Genomic DNA, 18364 nt, shown 5'->3' with positions numbered 1-18364 from the left:
ATTGCCAAACGCAAAGGTTTGAAACCATAAGTCTGTACGTTCAACCAGTCCATACGTTCAACCGTAGTTCAGTCTTTATAATACTGATTAAGGAATTTTCACTTACAAATATGTAATGATATTTAAATTAGGACTGTGTAGTCAAATTCATACATTTCAGCTCTTATTTTTTGAACATATAAACAGTCGGACACTCTTGTATCTGTCTGTCCATATGAGAAGCTTAACAGGAACCCCAGATTCTCGGATTAAAAGTCTGATTCTCTGGAGCAACATGACCATGACACCTGGGTCGTCTGATCCACCCAGGCCCTATGTGTCATAGTCGTGTTGCTCCAGTTTCCTGACATGCAATTCATTTTTGGCTCTATCCATGCGATTTTATCTGTGCTGCCACACACAACCAGAGCAGACTATGTCCCTCCCCCTAGTTTAACTGCGTTTCATCAGGTACAGCTACCCGGCTCAACTTTAATAATAAGAATAATGATGCATTGGTTTTATACAACACTTTTCCATTTTAGATGCTCAAAGGGCTTACAATTAAATGCATTATTCTTCCAATCAAACAGTCACATACTGGTGGTGGTAATCTACCTCAGCTGTCACCGCTGCCCTGGGGCAGACTAAAACGTGGCTGCCTACGGCCTCTCTGAACACCACCAAACATCACTCACTCACAATCATACACTAGCGGAGTTCACACTTGCCCAAGGACAGATTAGGAGTAGGGCGGAGCTGAACTGCCAATCTTTCGGTTACTGGACGGCCGCTCTACCTCCTGGGCTGCTGCCGCCCCAAACTTTGGTGACTGTGGACAAAGAACTCAGCTTAAACTTTACCTGCTTCAGGCATGGTCCTTTGTGAGGAGGGAACAGGTTATGGGTTCTTTCTGATGACCTGGTTCGTTCATCGCTGCTGCACAGCGACAAAGTGCATCATCCTTCACGTGTCAACTCAACTTTCAGCTGGAACTTCTTAGCAGTCAATGGAAGCGTTTGCTTTTCCTTTCTGTCCACCAGGTGGACAGAGAGTTCTGTGAATGTTGCGACTGGAATCACTTGGATGGCTTTTGACAGTTTTCTAAGTGTCGTCTAGTCATCAGTTAGCTTCATTGTCAGATGCTCAATCTGCCATTTGCTATGTGATAGCACTCAATTACTTTCAGTGTAATTGTGAAACAATATATTTTTGCAGGAATACAGTCTCATAGAGCAGCTAGCGTAGCTGCAGTCTTATGTTAGATTTATTCTTCGGAGTTGCATCTAAGCCGCAGGATATCACGCACCTCACCAGAAGTGTAACTACATGTTCAGTTCCTTTTCCCACAGTTTGAAGTACACAAAGACACTGCATAGAAATGAAACAGCCGACTGTAGTTTTATTGGTGTAACTACAGAACCAGATTCTGTCTTGTTTTCTCTGCAGAGTAACCTAACAGTTCTGAATAATCCCACCTGTGGAGACAACAGCGGCATCCACAAAAAGTGTTCTGTTATGAAAATATGTGCACATTAGGGTTGGAAAGCTGACATTTTTCTCCTAAATAAATCAAATCCTTCTCATGTTCTTTTTTTTCATTAAATATATTTTTTAAATTTTTTTTCTATATACAGTCCAGCAACACAAAACAATGCATACAAAAACAAAATACATTGTGCATACTATACTTACCTATCCACTCATACCATACACACACATACCCACACATGGACACACACAGACACATGGTGTGGCCTAGAGAACTTTGAAGAAACTGTACAAAAACTGTACAACCGAGCATCAGCAGTTCAGGGGCATAGGTTGTCGTGCTCTGATGTGTCACTGCTGTCTGTTCTGTGTCTGTAACAGAGGTTTCTCTCGCACTATGCTGCTTTTGAGGAGCAGTTTGTATGGAAGCATGTCATACTTTCACTGTGCTGTACTGCAGAGTTCTCCTGTTACTGTCTCAAATTTGAGAACTTCTGGTTAAGGAATGGCTGAAAATTAGACAAAATCTACAAAATATCTGAGAATGTTATCGCCCCGAACTGAGAAAAATAACATATTTTTAGCCCAGCAGGGTTCAGTTCTAACGGTTTCACTTTAGTCTGGAATCAGCCTGATTGTGAACCACCTCTTCGAAATGTAAAATGCGTCAGAAAATGTCACAGTGTGTGTTGGAGTATTGCACTTTTGTGGATATAAAAGAAAAAATCCACATTGTCACAGGGCGTAGAGTTCATACACTAATCCTAATAGATATCCCTAACCATCCATCAGATTAAGTTCACCTTGGCTTTTGGGAGACGGTGCCTGAGCATGAGGGAGGCGTTCTGACAATGTGGAGTGATTTATAAGAGGTTAGCGCAGACACAAAGGTCGACTAGGCAGCTCAGCCAATTGTTTCAAAGTGTCAAGTCTTCAGTTTCTCTGTTAAATCAGCCTGTCGACAGGATAGCAGTGCTCCACTTTCAGTTGTCATAATCTTCCCAGAGGTTAGAGGCTGAGAATAAGAACCGGTGGTTGTACCTCCCTGTAGCAAGGCTTTTCAGGGTTGCTGGCTCTTGTATACGCCAATCAGGCAACGTTATGACCACTTTCTTAATGCCGTGTAGGTCTCCATTGTGTCTCCAAAACAGTTGTGACTCATCAGAGAGTGGACATGGGTCTTCTGAGGGTGTCCTGTGGCGTCTGGAAACAGGATGTTGTTAGTGGGGGGATCAGATACTTGATCAGTTTGGGATCTAGTGAATCTGTTTTTGTTTTTGTGTGTGTGTCTGTGTCAGGCTGCATCCTGCTGGGTGCTACACATCTTAGTAACATCAACATCAATGCCAGGTCTAAAAAAGATCCCAGCAGAACACTGTAAGACGGTCAATGCTATTTACTTCTCCTGTGTTGTGGCTGACCGCTCTACATACACACGACTAATAAGCCTGATGTATTTCCTCTGCTGCAGATGTGTAACATCCCCTACCTGAGCACACAACTGGACCTGCTGTTGACTCTGAGAGAGCTTCCGATCAGCATGAACGACCTGCAGCCTGTGAGTTTACTCGAGCACCCACTGAGTCACCAACATGTCTAACCCAAGGTCAGAACTGTTTCAACATCTGACCCATTCGAGCTGAAAAGCTTCACTGAAGCCTCCACAGCACACAGAAAAAGGCACATTTATTCTGTAATGCAAACATTACAGTTCAGTTCCTTTAGACAAATGAAAAGAACATCTGCGGGCATTAATACATGAAAGCCTTTCCCTCCACAGTTTGACTTTCATGACTGAAGTGGTGGGTGACGTAGTTGCTATTCTATGCTCTTAAAGAGTCAGGAAAAAAAGAAAGACAGAAGAGGCACTTAAAATCAATTTCCTCTTTTCAGTAAGGAATAGATGGATATTTAATCAGGTTAAAGGTTTCTGTAGGTTGTATAAAGCATAGTAGGCTTTTTATATTTATCAAAAACCCACTAAAAAATCCACTTTCACGAATGAAGCGAAAAGTCATGACTTCATTCTGTAAACATCTGGGTTCTCTTCAAAGAGAAGCACTCTTAAATTAATATTAATATATGTTTAATTGAAATATATTAAATTAAATATATGCTATTTTTAGCATCTTCCTATCACGAACATGTGAATGTATCAGGCGTGGATCTGCCAGATTCATCATTAGCCAGACTGATTGTTAACACTTTTATAGAGGGTTTACTGTTTATTAGCATTGATGACTGCAGGGCGTGAAGATATTGCAGTGAGACAAGAATAAATCCCAGTTCCTCTCCTCTATTTTTAAAAATGTGATTCTCTCAAGCTTCTGTTTCTTTCAGCACCACTGGTTCGGTCCTGGTCTCTCATTTGCCGACTGTCTGAGAGCGAAAAGAAACACTAGATAAGAATGATGGCAATGAAATCCATCGACTGGGACAGTAATTTTTCTTTGTCTAACACAAAGAGACAAACATACTGTGTGCTGGCAAGATGACTCGACGAGAAAGTTTAGCAGTTTCATTAGGTTTCAATTTACTCTAGGCTTTTGGCTTCTGATGTTATTTTCTGTCTACTGACTTAGATTTATTTAAGAAAAGGTCACTTAATCAAAACTTTTGTATGTGCGCGCAGGTGCTCTGTGCATCCTGACTTCAAAAGAAAAATAATAACAGTAGTTGTTTGTTTCAGCCAAAACATATGATATTTATGAAGGCGCCCCCCGACATGGCCGTACATGACTCCACCTGACTTATTCAAAATTGGTCACAGAGGTCGAGCGTGAGTGGAGTGGGAAATGCTTAGAAAGACAGATGGCAACCTGTGATCCTACCTACTCATCACTTGAACCAGCCACACACTTAACCCCCTCAGGAAACACAGTTCTGTACAGTTGTGGTGAATGGAGAATTTAACTGTAGAGGCCGAGGCTGTAAACATGTTTATATCTGCTGTAAAGTTGGACATTTCACCACAGTGCTCTATGGGGACTGACCACAGACCGTAGGATTGACTCAGTTGGTCATTTGTGGAACTGCAGATTTTCACATCTGCCTTGTTAGGGGTAAGTTTCTGATTTGATTAGAGTACATAAAGGTGGACATGGATGCGAACACAAAGAAATGGGGAGGAACGTTCGCCGAGCTGTAAATGTTGGCCACAGCCACCGGCCTCATTTGAGACTGTCATCCACTGCATGGGAGATGGATGGTTCCCATGAAGGGCTCAGGAAAGCAGCTGCATGCAGCTCTTTATTGCTGGTGAGGAGGGTGACAGATGTTTCTATGCCAAAATAATTACTTTGTCTTCATCCACGGTGTGTTGTATTGTGTGGAAACACTTGATACACTTGGATAAAGCATAAATCTAAGCCTTGTGTGGTTTGGCTCGGTTCCTTCGTGTGTGCATGTGAAATGGGCTTTTGACCGAGAGTTGTGTGCTTTATCAGAAGTGTTTCGAGCTGTATTTCTTTTTTTTTAGGGTTTCAAAAGAGAAATTGTTACTAGGATATCGATCTTTTCTACTGTTAACTGAGCTGGCCAGGTGCTTTCTAAGAGTTGAGAAGACGTTCTGAAGGTGACTACCCACTGGTATAATAACGCTACGCATGACAATGTTCTGAATAACCTACAACTCAATAGCGCTTGGACTTCCTTATCCCTTTCTCCTCCTTCTTCCTTTTTCCAACAGCCGTAGCAACTATGAAGAAGGTCTGAAAGCGTCTATTGTGAAGCATCCACCTCCCGCAGTGCTGAACACAGCCACGCACACCACTCTCTTCTACATTGTGCAGAGCAGAGGGTGAAAGATGAAGGAGTAATTAATAAATTAGAGAACAACTATGATCGTTCAGGGATGTAAACAAAACTTCTGCCAACTCAAACCATGTCCAATGATGCAGGTTCGTTAGCTAGGAACAGGCACAGCTATGATACTAGAGTTTCAGGGCTGTGTCACACCAAGCTGGCAGCTTTCTAAGGGAGATTTCAGATTTCAAATTAAATGTGAGATGGCTGTTTGCAACACATAAAAAGGCCCTTTATACTATAATAATAATTATCATTCCAAACAACAACCTATCCTTTAGGGGGGAGGTATATATTAATAAAGTGAAAAAAGCCTGGAGTGGTATTTGTCACATCTTTGTCAGAAAACAAGCCTCTGCCTTATTTTGCTTAATCTTCATAAAGTTACTGTGAGAAATGAATGCGAGAACCTCTGGGTTGGATTACAGAAGAAAATTACTTCGCTTTGTGTCCCTGTGTTTGTATTCCAGCCAGCAGCTCTGTCTGACACATTTTAGCTTTTTCCATCTTCCCAGCTCGTCCTAGCTCCTCTGGATTCCCTTTTAAATGATAAATACAGACTACTTCCCCCTGTTTCGAAAGAAGACTTAGTTCCTCTCACGCAGTCACAGAATGTATGTGCTACCTGGCCTTTGGCTGTGGTCTCCGCGGTGTGTTCAATTGCCCAATATGCTTTTGGTTCAGACACAGGTGACTTGAGGCGACGTCATCCTGACTTAGTGCTGGCAGTTCTCTAATCCTAGTTCGGTGAGCTGGACTTCACATGATGACAGACATAGTTATTTAACAAAATCACATTTGCTTGGATACATGTAAATACTCAAACACAATTTTAGTAAAATGGGTCGTTCTAAAAGACGATTTGGAAGACAGACACATTGATGTAAACCACGTTTATGGACATGCAGTATATTTATATGTATTTTGTCATATACTAGAAAATGTGTTTTTTATTTTCCTTCTTCTCTAAAGTAAGGAAGAGTTCACAATTAATTTTATAATATAATAAATTATGTTTGCTTTTAATGTATTCTCTTTTCAAACATTGCTTTTTCATACCTGCATGAAATGGTGTTAATGAAGTGTTATAAAAGCAGGCAGAGGGTATACATGTGACGTCACGACAAGTGGACATCTCCACGGTTACGGTCACTGAGTGGCAAAAAGTGACAGTTGAACATGGAGATTAGCAGCACTGGTTTGAATCATAGGCTTTAATAGTGTATGTGTGAAAATACTTAGCATCTTTTATTTAGCTACATTTATCATAACTGAAATGACTAAAACTGATTTAAACTAACTGAAAGTGAGACTGAACTACTTAATTGTCCTTCATTTCATCTGATAATCTGCATCTTTCTCGGTCTTGCTGTATCTATTGCTACATTTCACCATGTTTTTGCCACTCCAGGGGGGCGTGGCCTCAGGCAGCAGTGACGTTGATGCATACCCTCTACTGCACTATTCTTTACAATGTTACAGATGGTCTTGAAGAAAAGCAGTTCATATAATGTAGCTGAATATCTGCTGCTTTGTCCACTGTTTGATTGTTTTTTTGTTTGTTTTTTTCCGTAACATCAACTACTTTTTCCTCTAATGCTTTTCCAGTATGATTTCTATCCATATTCAACAGGACTGGTTCAGACATGGTTAATCAGAGAGACTGTGTGATGGTCTCTTTGGATATTTATATTTGACACAACTGCATACTAAATAGCAATTATCATGCCAAACATCAACCATTTTTTTTTTATTTTAGGAGGTCAAATGAGATGTGAGATATTGGTTTAATGTGGGTTATTTTTGCTCCCGAAACAAGCCTCAGCCTTATTCCACTTAATTTTCACGAAGTTGCTGTGAACCCGAGAGCCTGTATGCGGCAGGATCACTGAACTAAATGACTTTGCTCTGTGCCCCTGTGTTTGTCTTCCAGCTGATTAACCAGAAGATCAGAATGTGCACGCAGTTGTACAACTGCAGGTCATTTGTTTCCGTGCTGGAGTACATCCTCGCCATCGGCAATTACCTCAACGAGAACGCCGGAAAGGGAAAGGCCAAGGGATTCCGCCTGTCCTCCTTAACTAAAGTACGAGACCACCACTGTTTCCTGACCTTTGATTGAGTTGTGGCGCCAGGTTAATGACACCACTCATTGACATACACAGCAGGGCTGCTGTGCGTCTTTAAGTTTTCTCTGGGTTGCTCAGGTTCATTCAGGTCTTTGACACAGTGTGACTGAGCCTGGCTTCGGTGGGAGAAATTCAGCTTTGCACAAAATGTGGCCACAAGTGGCTCAATATCTTGGGAGAGGACCATCATTAAGAGCAGTCAGTATGTGAAGCTTTTCATTAGCAACAGCATCAGAGCCTTCTCTGGAGTGGTGGCGAAATATACCGTCTTGGCAAGAGTTAGATGAAGAAGATTAATGCAATCACCACACGTAGATAAGAAACGATAATGCACTGGAGATACATTTAAGTGTAGTCTTCATCAACAATCACAATCAAGAGGCTTTTATTAGAACAGTTGCTATGTTTACCTGGACAGCATTTCTTCAGTCTGCTTGACACTGAATCGAAATCGTTCTCGTCAGAGTTTCCATCTTAACTGTTCACATTGATGCGAAGTGATCTTGAGATGTTCACATGCCCCAAAACGTTACTCACAACAGAACTTTTTTATAACAGAACTCATTCATCAGAAGAAGACCAAGCACTTAAAAAGCATGAACAAAGCCAGGTTGTGTTGGTCATCTGTTGAATGAATTGGGTGGAAAAAAATACTTTTGGATCAAGTGATTACATGATTTTCCTACTGAACAGATTGTCATGTTGTTTACACCGCCCCTCTCAATCTCTTTGAAAATTTAGCTCAAGTCAATCTGTTTGGACTGAGGCGACTACATGAGACATTTAATTGTGATTGGGCTGTTGCTCTGATTATAAGTGGAATACCAGTGCCCAGGTGAATGCATCAACTAACAGGAGCCGCAGCCAATGCAGCGACTTTATACCGAGAGGCATCCTGTCTTATGCCAAAACACAAACCTTTACATCTTTACGTAGTGTGGCTAAGTATCCATCCTAAAGTTAGGTTAAACTCATTTCTAACACATTCACAGAAGATATAATTCAGCTCTGAATAAACCATTCTGCAGTAAACAGAAGCAGTTTGTGTCAAAATCTAAATTCATGCTAGAACAGAGAATGTTCCCTCCTGAAAAATAAAACCTCTAACTTCTCGTCTCCAGTATATCTCAAAGAAATATGATGACTAGATTTAACAAAATGTGCCGCTACTGGGTAATTCGTGCTCCTTTATCTAATTCTTCTTCTTCCATTGACTCATATCTCTGCCCATATTACACACTCATGACTTACCACAAGGCCACAAGACATAAACGGTTCCTTTTATAGGGATCTGTGAGGATGTTGGAAACAGTTTAAATGATGAGTATAAATTGGCCGACTACTGCTGTGTTGAAGATACGGATAGATATGAATCAGAATGTCCTCTCAGGTTTTTACCCTCCTTATTTTTAAATACGTTGTTGAAGGGTTTATCAGATTTGGCTATGTATCAGTATTTTGCATGTATGTGTGACTGGTGTCAATCTTCTTGTAGAAATCTGGACAAGAAAGCAAATAAGTATGTTTCCCCAAAATGATTCCTTCAAGGCTGATGGGTTTGATAGATAGTTTAGTTTTTACTGCCATCTGGGATTTGTCACAGCGTCTTCTGTCTTCCCCCGAATCTAGTATGAACCACTGTTTTATGTGTAAGTCTCTCTGCAGGGAAAGTTTGGGGGGAAAGTGCTCCAGGCACAGATGTAAAATGTCCCCATCTTCTATTTAATGAAGTCGAGGACTCGTGTTGCCTCCGAGGTGTTTTCAGGTTTAAATGCTGCTTGAGACGCACTGTCATCAAATTAATGGCTGAATTCATCTCTTTTTTGGGAGTCTTGTTTTTTCTTACGAACATTACACAATCAGAGGGTCCTTGCACTAATTACGTAGAGTTATCATTACCATTTCATATAAATAAGACATGAACCACAGTTACTTTACTTTTTTTTTTTGCTGGCATTTCAAATAGAAACCTTAGTAAACCTTCACTGACGATATATTTTCTTGTTAAAATTAAAGTTGAAACAGTGCTGACAGATAAAGATGACCTATTCAACATATTACATATGAAATATATGAAATAAGTTATCATTTCCATGACTCAAATAAACAAGTCCACTCATAAGTTACATGAAAACAAGTAATTAGCTTCAGGGGTTAGGTTTCAGTGTTTATACCCTCCTTAGAGGGTGACAGGGGGAACTGATCTTATTTAAAACTCCGACTTCTAAGGCTGCTGTCATTATTACAAGATTTAAATCATTCTCTAAGGGCTTTAGAGATAAAAAAAACAAAAAAAAACAAGCAAGCCTGGCGAGACATTTAGATTTCAAGATTAGTGTAGACTAGTGTAGATTTTAAAAAAACTGACGAGTTTATGAGGACTGACAATCAAAAGAAAAGTTGAACACATTCGCCCTGGTTTTTGTTTTGTTTGTTTGTTTTGAGGTGGGCCATGAAAAAGCCTGCGCAGCCAACTAAGCACAGAAACAGTGAACCTACAGGCCAGGCCTGAGCCTCCTGGGACAATGAGCTCTGGGCAGACGAATCTGTACAGGACTTGTGTGGCCACAGTGTCAGCGGACATGTTTGTTTCAGGTGGTGAAATTGCTATGGTTTGAAGCGGCTTCTCTGCCTCAGGGACTGGACAGCTTGCAGTCATTGACTCAGCAATAAATTCTGCATTATATCAAAGCGCGCTTGAAGATAATGCGAGGCCATCTGTCTAAGAGTAGAATGGGACTTTTCAACGGGATCCTTTTTTTGTTTCTCTCTACCCATCTGGCTTTAAGCAGATGTGTCCCTTGGTGTAAGTTGTCCAAGGTTCCCTCCTTTCAAAAGGGGTATTTTCTTTCCATTAGTAGTGCTTGCTCTGAGGGTTTGGGGCTCTGGGTCCCGTAAAGACAATGACTGATAATGATCCAAAGCAACTTCAGCACTTAAAAAGGCCCACAAGTTATTTCTGTGAACGGGGACAATACTAGCTCCTGTGTTTCCACGCTTATCTGAGGCACTGATTCATGTTTTGTCCTTCCACAGCTGTCCCAGCTCCGTGGGAGGGACCGGAAGTTCACCTTGCTCCATGCCCTCGTGGAGCAGATCATGCTGCATGAACCACGCTTGGTGGCTGTTACCCAGGAGTTGGCAGAATTTGAAACTGTCCCTGGAGGTATTTGCTAGCGAAGATTTAATCAAAACTGTAAGAATTCTAAATGGTCATTTTCAGTTGGAGTGAAAAGTGTTTTCAGCGTGTTCTCTTTTGTATAGCTTCCATCAAAGGCCTGACCGCAGAAGTCGACGGTGAGTACATCATGTTTTACTACCGTGCTTGAAGACTGCTGAGAGAGATGTAATATTGACGCTCATTTCTTTTTTGTGCCAGCAAAGTTATTTGCGAAAAGGTGTGATAGCAGTGTTTACTGCATCTATCTATAATTGTACATTGAAACATCCTGAATCTCAGGGGAGTTCAGGGTCTTTGTCCGGTATGCTGTCTGTATGATGACTTGTGCGACCAACACAAATACAGCACTCAACACAATCGCACAGTGTTGGGCTTCGGCGCTCAAATATTTAAGATGCTAACCAAAACGTGTGCATGTTTCCTCAGTCCTGAAGAACGAGCTGCAGAAAGTCATTCAGTACAGAAAAACGTATAAGAAGAAGAATGTCGGCACTCATCATCCAAACTTCTTCAAAGACCTGAAGGTGAACTGGCAAAGCCTTTTCTTTATTATTTATTTATGTAGTCATTTAAAGGGACATTGTGGAGTCTTCTTGTTAGCAAATGAGGTATTGATTCCGTTCAGTGGTTCTCGCCACATTGTTTACCTCAGCCGCCGACCTTCATGTTTCATTTGCACATTGTTACAAGTTCACATGGGCACAAGTTGTTCAAACAAGATTCGATGTGGGTCCACGCTGGTCATCCTGCACTACCGGATAAATTCAACAGTTAGAACAAAAACATCTTCTGTTTCTTCTTTACATAACAAACCAGATACCTTTATTTGTGTCCATGTAAAGTTGTAAACATGTACAAGTCCATGTCCAGTTATGATCAGAAGGACTGACCAGGCTGAAGAGCTACCATCCATGTAACTGTAGCCACTGAATTAATCACAATTAATCAACTGCTGCAAATTATTGTCAGGGACACAAAAGCTTACAGCACCACATCTTTTTTCAATGTAACTGGTTATTTTGCCAAAGCTAAATATTTAAAAAAGAAAACCCAATGAGGATTTGCATTTCAAGCAATGTAGCACAGAAGAAGGTGTTACCTGATGCTGATGTTGGAGTATTGGTCGAAGTGAAGCCATCTTCACAACTGTTAGTGCGTATTGATCCTGAAAGAGTCAGAATTCTTGTGAGGGAATAATACATTTGCATAATGGCATCATCAATGCTTGTGATTAAATAGGTATAAGATATTTGATACCACTGTGCTGGTAACACTCTAAGATAGAAACAAAAGGGAAACAAAATAATGAAACTGGACAACAGCATTTTTTATATATGTGTTTTTTATTTTGAAAGGTAAATGTACATCACACACATTAATTAAAGCCTTGGTCATTCCACAACATAAAAAAGGATGGATGCAGAAAGTTTCAGTGATTTCGTCCATACTGTCCCTCCAAGATTACGGACCACTAATTATTCCCGCAGCAGTTTGTTTTATCCCCGCTCTTTAGTTTCGTGTACTGGTTCTGAGCCGACAGCTCTAGTAGAGCGACATTGTAGTGAATCGTTTAATTTGCATCCTTGTCACACACTGTCTGAGGCCTCTAATCTCTCCCTCCGAACACCGCTACAGACTTCACTCACGCTTTTCTCACGGGTTAAATTAAATCAGGTGCAGTGGCTGTTTGTATGGATTTTTTTTATTCTTTCCTTTGTATCCTCTGTAATTTCCGTTTCTGAGCAGGAATTGCCTTAGGATGAATATTGCATGAGACGCAACATATCAGTGGTGCTGCTTTGCTTCTATTTTACCGAAGAACAAACACCCGGCTAAATAAGGGACTGGAACCATTGAGCGTGTTCTGCTATGTGCTAGAAATATCCAAATCAAAGCCAGTAACTGTGACCGCTGGTCATTTAATTAACATCATCATCACCTTAAAAAACATGTACGATTTCCATACAACAGATGTTTCTCTTTTAAATCGTGTGCTTTGTTGTTAAAATGTGTTTAAATGTGATAAGCGGTTTGAGTGAACGCTGATCAAACTCACTGGAGATCCTCGTGCTTTCCTCTTTACTCAGCTGGCAATAGAGAAATACAACGCGGAACTCACAGCGCTGACGAAGACGTGTGAGGAGATGAAGAAACTCTACTCTGTCATACTGGTAATCCTTGAGTTATTATTTCAATATCTCTTTCTGTACATTTCAAAGATGGATGACCCCTTGTCTTGGAGGTGTCTTAGATAGTCCTTTCACTTATTTGTCATCTTATCTCCCCCCTCTACACGGGCAGAGTACTTATATTTCAAAGGAAGTAGTTGACAAGGTTACTGCTTTTACACCAGGCGTCCTTGAGGGCCTACACAAGAATATAATGCATCTCAGCTGCAGTTTATAGCCGTGGCCTTGTTTTTAAACCACGGTTGATTTCCAGCTTTGACATATGTTAAAATCATTACTATGGCTTGACAAAAAAAAAAGGATCCTCTGTTGCCAGAGAGTGTGAGAGACATATCCATCCAGACCCTTAATGTACAGTATTGATGAACGCTCTACAAGAAGCTGTTAGAGCACCTTGGTGGGCTGTAGGTGTCGTTTAAAAAAGAAAAGCAACGAGGAAACGCACAGCAAAGAGTTTCTGTTTATAGCTCTTGGTGATGGTTCATGCTGTATTTGTTTGAATTGTCGCGTAAGAAGTTCAGTCTCAGCCACTTTTAGCTCTCCACAACCTGGACCCTAGAAATGTTCTTCATTGAGTTTATCTGAGAACTGCGCTCCCCTCTAAGGCCTCGACATGAGATCTCTCATGAAGGAAGCTACTCCTCAGATTTAGTGTCTGTGAAGGAGAACATTTTCTTGGCTTGCTAACGGGGTTCGATCAGAATTATAGAGCCCAAGTCCACTTTTGACATTTTAACAGGTGCTATGTATTTTTTTTATAGAGCCCACCCACCACCACCACCCCCATTACCAAAAACAATCAGTACAAAGTAGTGCCCATTTTCTCACCTTTCTCATAGCTCTATGGACAGTTAATCTTCATAGAGTCCACTTAGACGCCCTGCTGTGTTTGAGTGCTGCGATATGATAACGTGAACTGTGAGCTGGTAGAAAACAGTTTTATACTACTAGTTTCATATTGCACAAAAGTAGCCAAACGGAGACCTTATTTATTTCTTTGTGGCGAGTGTAGACTTAATAAGTGAAACCAACAGTTGTCATTATGTGGCGTTTGCATGTAATATTCAAGCTGTGACAAGTTAAAGGAGATAGTGGAGGAGCTTAATGCTGCTGTCATACTTGACATGATCTGTAGGAACTGACAGGCAATACACACTCACTTGCCACCTTATTAGGTAATAGCTTGTTAACACAAATAGGTAATCAGCCAATCACATGGCTGCAGTTCAATGCATTAAGGCGTGTAGAGGTGATCAAGACAACTTGCTGAAGTTCAAACCGAGCATCAGGATGGGGAAGAAAGGAGATTTAAGTGACTTGGTTGTTGGTGCCAGGCGGGCTGCTCTGAGAGTTCCCGAAACTTTTGACGGCTAATGCACCATGTCACAAAGCTCATATCATCTCAAACTGGTTTCTTGAACATGACAGTGAGTTCACTGTTCTCCAATGGCCTCCACAGTCACCAGATTTCAATCCAGTAGAGCAGCTTTGGGATGTGGTGGAACATCAGAGATGTGTAGCCGACAAATCTGCAGCAACTGTGTGATGCTATCAAGTCAAGGCAAAAGGGGGTAGGACCTTTAGCCAGCAAGGTATACCCAATAAAGTGGCCGATGAGTGTATGTTACAGTTATTGCTGTGTTAAAGGAGATAGCTGAGAAGCTTAATGGTGCTGTCATACTTGGATCATCTATAGGAACTGACAGGCAATAGAGCACAACATGGAAACAAAAGACCACCTTTATAAAACCACAAATTTTGCATAGCATCAGTAGAGCTGACAGTTAATATATAAACCAGGAATAGTTATTTAAAATGCAAATAAAACCTTCTTTGTTTAGAGTGGTCTTAACTAAAATGCTGGGTTTTGACACGATCTCAGCACAAGCTGTGTAAAATGAATGGGAGATGGTGCGACTGGTACATTGGCACATGGACAACTGGCTGCAGGGGCCTGTACTCCTGGTCACCAAAAGTACGGCCATTAGAAGCAAATCAGAGTTCACTAGATTTTTCAATCTAATCTCAGGGTGAAGCTCAGAAGCCGGCGAGCTGGTTTTCCTGCAGATTTCCCCTTTTCATTGAGAAAAACATTGTTTCGAGTCGCTCTCTGTCTAAAAGATTAGCATCTCATTTGGAAGCTGGGTCAGCTGAAGTACTGGCTTTGAAGCAGCCTCCTCACCACGGAGCTGCTTTTAGTTAAGCAGAGATTAGGGCTGCCACAAAAGTGCAATATGTGGGTTGACTTCTGAATCACATAAACAAACTGCTACCTGCTTCTAATTTTAACACTGAAGCAACGGAGAGAAGTGCTCCACACGCAGATGAGAACGGATGCAGATATTAATGATGGATTCTCTCTTCTAAATGTCAGCAAGCAAGCAGACGGCTAGGCACATTTCCTGCGGTACACTTTAACACGCTTTAAAGATGCATTCGAATTTATTCCATTATCATCCTAATCCTCACGTATTTCAATAACATGCTTTATTCTCAACATAAATCTCTCCTCCAGGTTTTATTAAAAATGCACTGGCTGTGGCCTTTCGAAATTTAACAAGTTGACCTTTAACTGTAGTGTCCCCTTCAGGTCTGGAGTTATAATTTAATCACCAGACTAAAACATAGCATCAGCCCTGCATGTGTTATCGAACCCGGAAAACGAAATCATGAGATTTTTGACTAATTATATTTAATATTTCATAGTTTGTTAGTCCTTCTCTGTAGCCTAACTCTCAGGCTACTATCTGTCATCTTTAAATACCAGAACACAGGCCCATCAAGCATCCTTCCTCCCAAGTTTTGTTTTGTCCAGCTCATATCTCTTTGGCCCACCTGCGACCCCGCAACATGTCAGCTAATATTGTTCCCGTGAAATCTCCTGAAAATACAATAAACCCATTGTAGGAGCACTGGAGAAAATGATTAAGGCCGACTGGGCTGTGGCGTAACGCAAGCGAGCAGCAGGTTGGGGAGAGGGCGTCATATTTAGTCACATCTTGTCGCGGGGGAGGAAGGTAGGAAGAATTCATAATGACATCCTTGAATAGACAACATGCAAATTTATCAAACGCGGAAGAAGCTCATGCATTTTTGGGGGGTGATTTTGCAGGTGCCTTGTTTTCTTTTTTACTCTGAAGGCACCATTTAAAAAAACGAAATTAAAAAAAAAAAAGTTTCATGTAACAATTTGGGACACCTGCTCTCTTGCTTCTCTTAATTTGATTTTAATTTACAACATCAACACTAAAACCTGGCAATGATGGAGCACAAACACCTACCTTTAATAAGAAATACAGCACAGCAGAAATTTGAATGTTTACATGACATGTTGAATGTGAAGCACTCGAATTCTCTTTGCTTTTTAAGGAGCTATATAAATGAAATAAACTTAAACTTGACCTAAACATCAGCGTGAAACCTGCAGAGAAAAGGATCCTTCAAATGAACATCTCAAACCTGCCAATTAAAAACTATACAAGATGCTTCTATGGAGTATATTGAACATTTCTGTGTCAGTCTTGTAATTTTATTTGTATTAGCAAAGTTACCAGCAGGTAAGCAATCCCTATATTTGATATAAGAACACTTCACATGTTCCTGTTCACGCCTAATGTTTTCTAACCGTTTATTTAAACGTTTATATAAGAGCGGTTGAAGAGTTAATACTTAATTGATATTTTCTATTTTTAATACACGCCACTTTATACACTGGTGGATTCAGTATTCCAATCATACTTTTCTAATACCAGCTCGGAGAGAAAGGAGCTCGGGATAATCCAGCCTTTTTTTAAAAAAAATTCTATTTAGCATAAAATTTAACAGCACAGTATGATACACATGCAATCTGCAGTTAATCTCATTATCCTTCTTATCCCCACTCCTTAAACATGAAAACATATTGATACAAAGAACAGACGCTTCCTTTATTTCTCCTAAAGCCTTTTTATAGTGTGGTGGTAAATTGGCTTTTTTGAGCAAAAGCACGTGTTTGTTCAAATGCCCAGAAATACTGAGCATGTACAAAAAACAAAAAAACACACAGGGACGGAAATCAGCGGATAGGCTTTGCAAAGGGTTGCGTCATTTGAAACCCTGTAATGTTGAACATTCCTGGCAGACTGTGCAAAATACGGGGAGGGAAGTGTACAAAGCAGCTCATTTGCACATCTGATCCAATTATATTGCACTGAGAATGGGTGTTAATTGTTAATTGTTGTTATAGCTTCCTTTTGATTTCAGAGATGATGGCTGCTTAAACCTGTGTGAACCTTTCACAAATGTCAGGAGAACACTAAGATACTCGTTGTCGCCGCTAAATCACAGGTCACAACCACGTATGGGTTCAATCGACAAAAAGTGAGAATTATTATAATAATAAACATCACACAGTCTTTTACAACTAGAAATGAGGCCAAATATAGTTTGCACCGTCAATGTTCATAGTTTAATAAGTAATCCTTGGGTGCTGTAAGCCTGGAATTATTTTTGAATTCAGCCAAAAAACCAACAACCACTTACAGCAAATAGTTAGATTTGGCAAAAACAAAACAAAAAAAGCAAATTAATTCAGCAGCAAAGAGTTTTTCACTGGGAAAACAAGTTCCTCCACTCAAATAAATCGGCCTCTAACTAAAAAAGTTGTATCATGTACAGGCCAGTTATGTGGGGAAAACACTTTTATTTACTCAAAAAGAATTTATTCTACTCAGAGAGAAATGTCCAGTCAATAGTATTTAGTATTAGAGGAATATTTAGAGTCCGTGTAAATTATTTGTGCCTTTAAAGCAAATGTCTGCAGAAAGTGCTGGTCTGATCAAACCAATCACAAGCAGATGATGTGGCATGAATATTTAATCAGAACTGAATAATTCCTAATTTTGGGAACTTTCCTGCTGAGAGTCAGATGAGAGGATTTCTCTGTTTATTAACACCCATGGTAAATATGAAGCTACAGCCAACAGGCAGTTCGACAGAGGTCAGGGTAAAGACGACAAATGCTCAAATCTATCATTCAAGATCAATTTTGCGCATATAAAACCGACCTGTCACATCCCTTCATGTCAGAGGTTGGTTTGATTTGTGTTTACCGAGACAAATCGGTCACGAAGGTTGTGAGGCACTCAAATAATGAAGTGGGCTGCAAATACCAAGCGTACGGAGTGTACGGGTATACTATATGTGAATAAAAACTGAACTTCCGCCTGCACCATCAACAGCATGCAGGGAGCCAATTAGTGCACTTGGCACACTGGGACCCTTTCTGATAAAGTTTAACTGGTGAATGACTTACACTTTGATGCCAGCGACCCTCAACCACTGGGGTGTAGGTGTTAATTAGCAGCGCACGTCTACCTCTTTGTGTAAGTGTGCGCCTAAGCAACGGACTGAGACCACATGTGAGGTAATTACATGAAAAGACTAGCGGTAAGGGGAAGACGCACGACTCTGGCAGCAGTTCACAGATGAAAGTATGTCTAAATTGTGAAATATTTTCACAAATTTCTAAACTGCTGTCATACTTGACCCTTTGAAGCCTGGACGCTGGCGATCCGTGGTATTTGAATTAGCATGCATGTGTGTAGTATGCT

At 40.6% G+C, this 18364-nt stretch overlaps 1 protein-coding gene across 1 annotated transcript in view; it reads left to right on the top strand.

Moving 5' to 3' along the window:
- Positions 1-18364, top strand: part of LOC124998239 (formin-like protein 13) — a 33827-nt gene that overhangs the window by 13658 nt on the left and 1805 nt on the right. Inside the window, exons 11-16 of the mRNA XM_047572497.1 lie at positions 2942-3028; positions 7208-7360; positions 10440-10569; positions 10668-10700; positions 11011-11108; positions 12672-12755. Of these exons, the coding sequence (XP_047428453.1) occupies positions 2942-3028; positions 7208-7360; positions 10440-10569; positions 10668-10700; positions 11011-11108; positions 12672-12755 (585 nt within the window). The remainder of the gene's footprint in view (positions 1-2941; positions 3029-7207; positions 7361-10439; positions 10570-10667; positions 10701-11010; positions 11109-12671; positions 12756-18364) is intronic.

Source organism: Mugil cephalus, chromosome 1 (assembly GCF_022458985.1).
Source record: "Mugil cephalus isolate CIBA_MC_2020 chromosome 1, CIBA_Mcephalus_1.1, whole genome shotgun sequence".
Lineage (NCBI taxonomy): Eukaryota > Metazoa > Chordata > Actinopteri > Mugiliformes > Mugilidae > Mugil > Mugil cephalus.
This window is presented reverse-complemented; position numbering and strand designations above follow the sequence as displayed.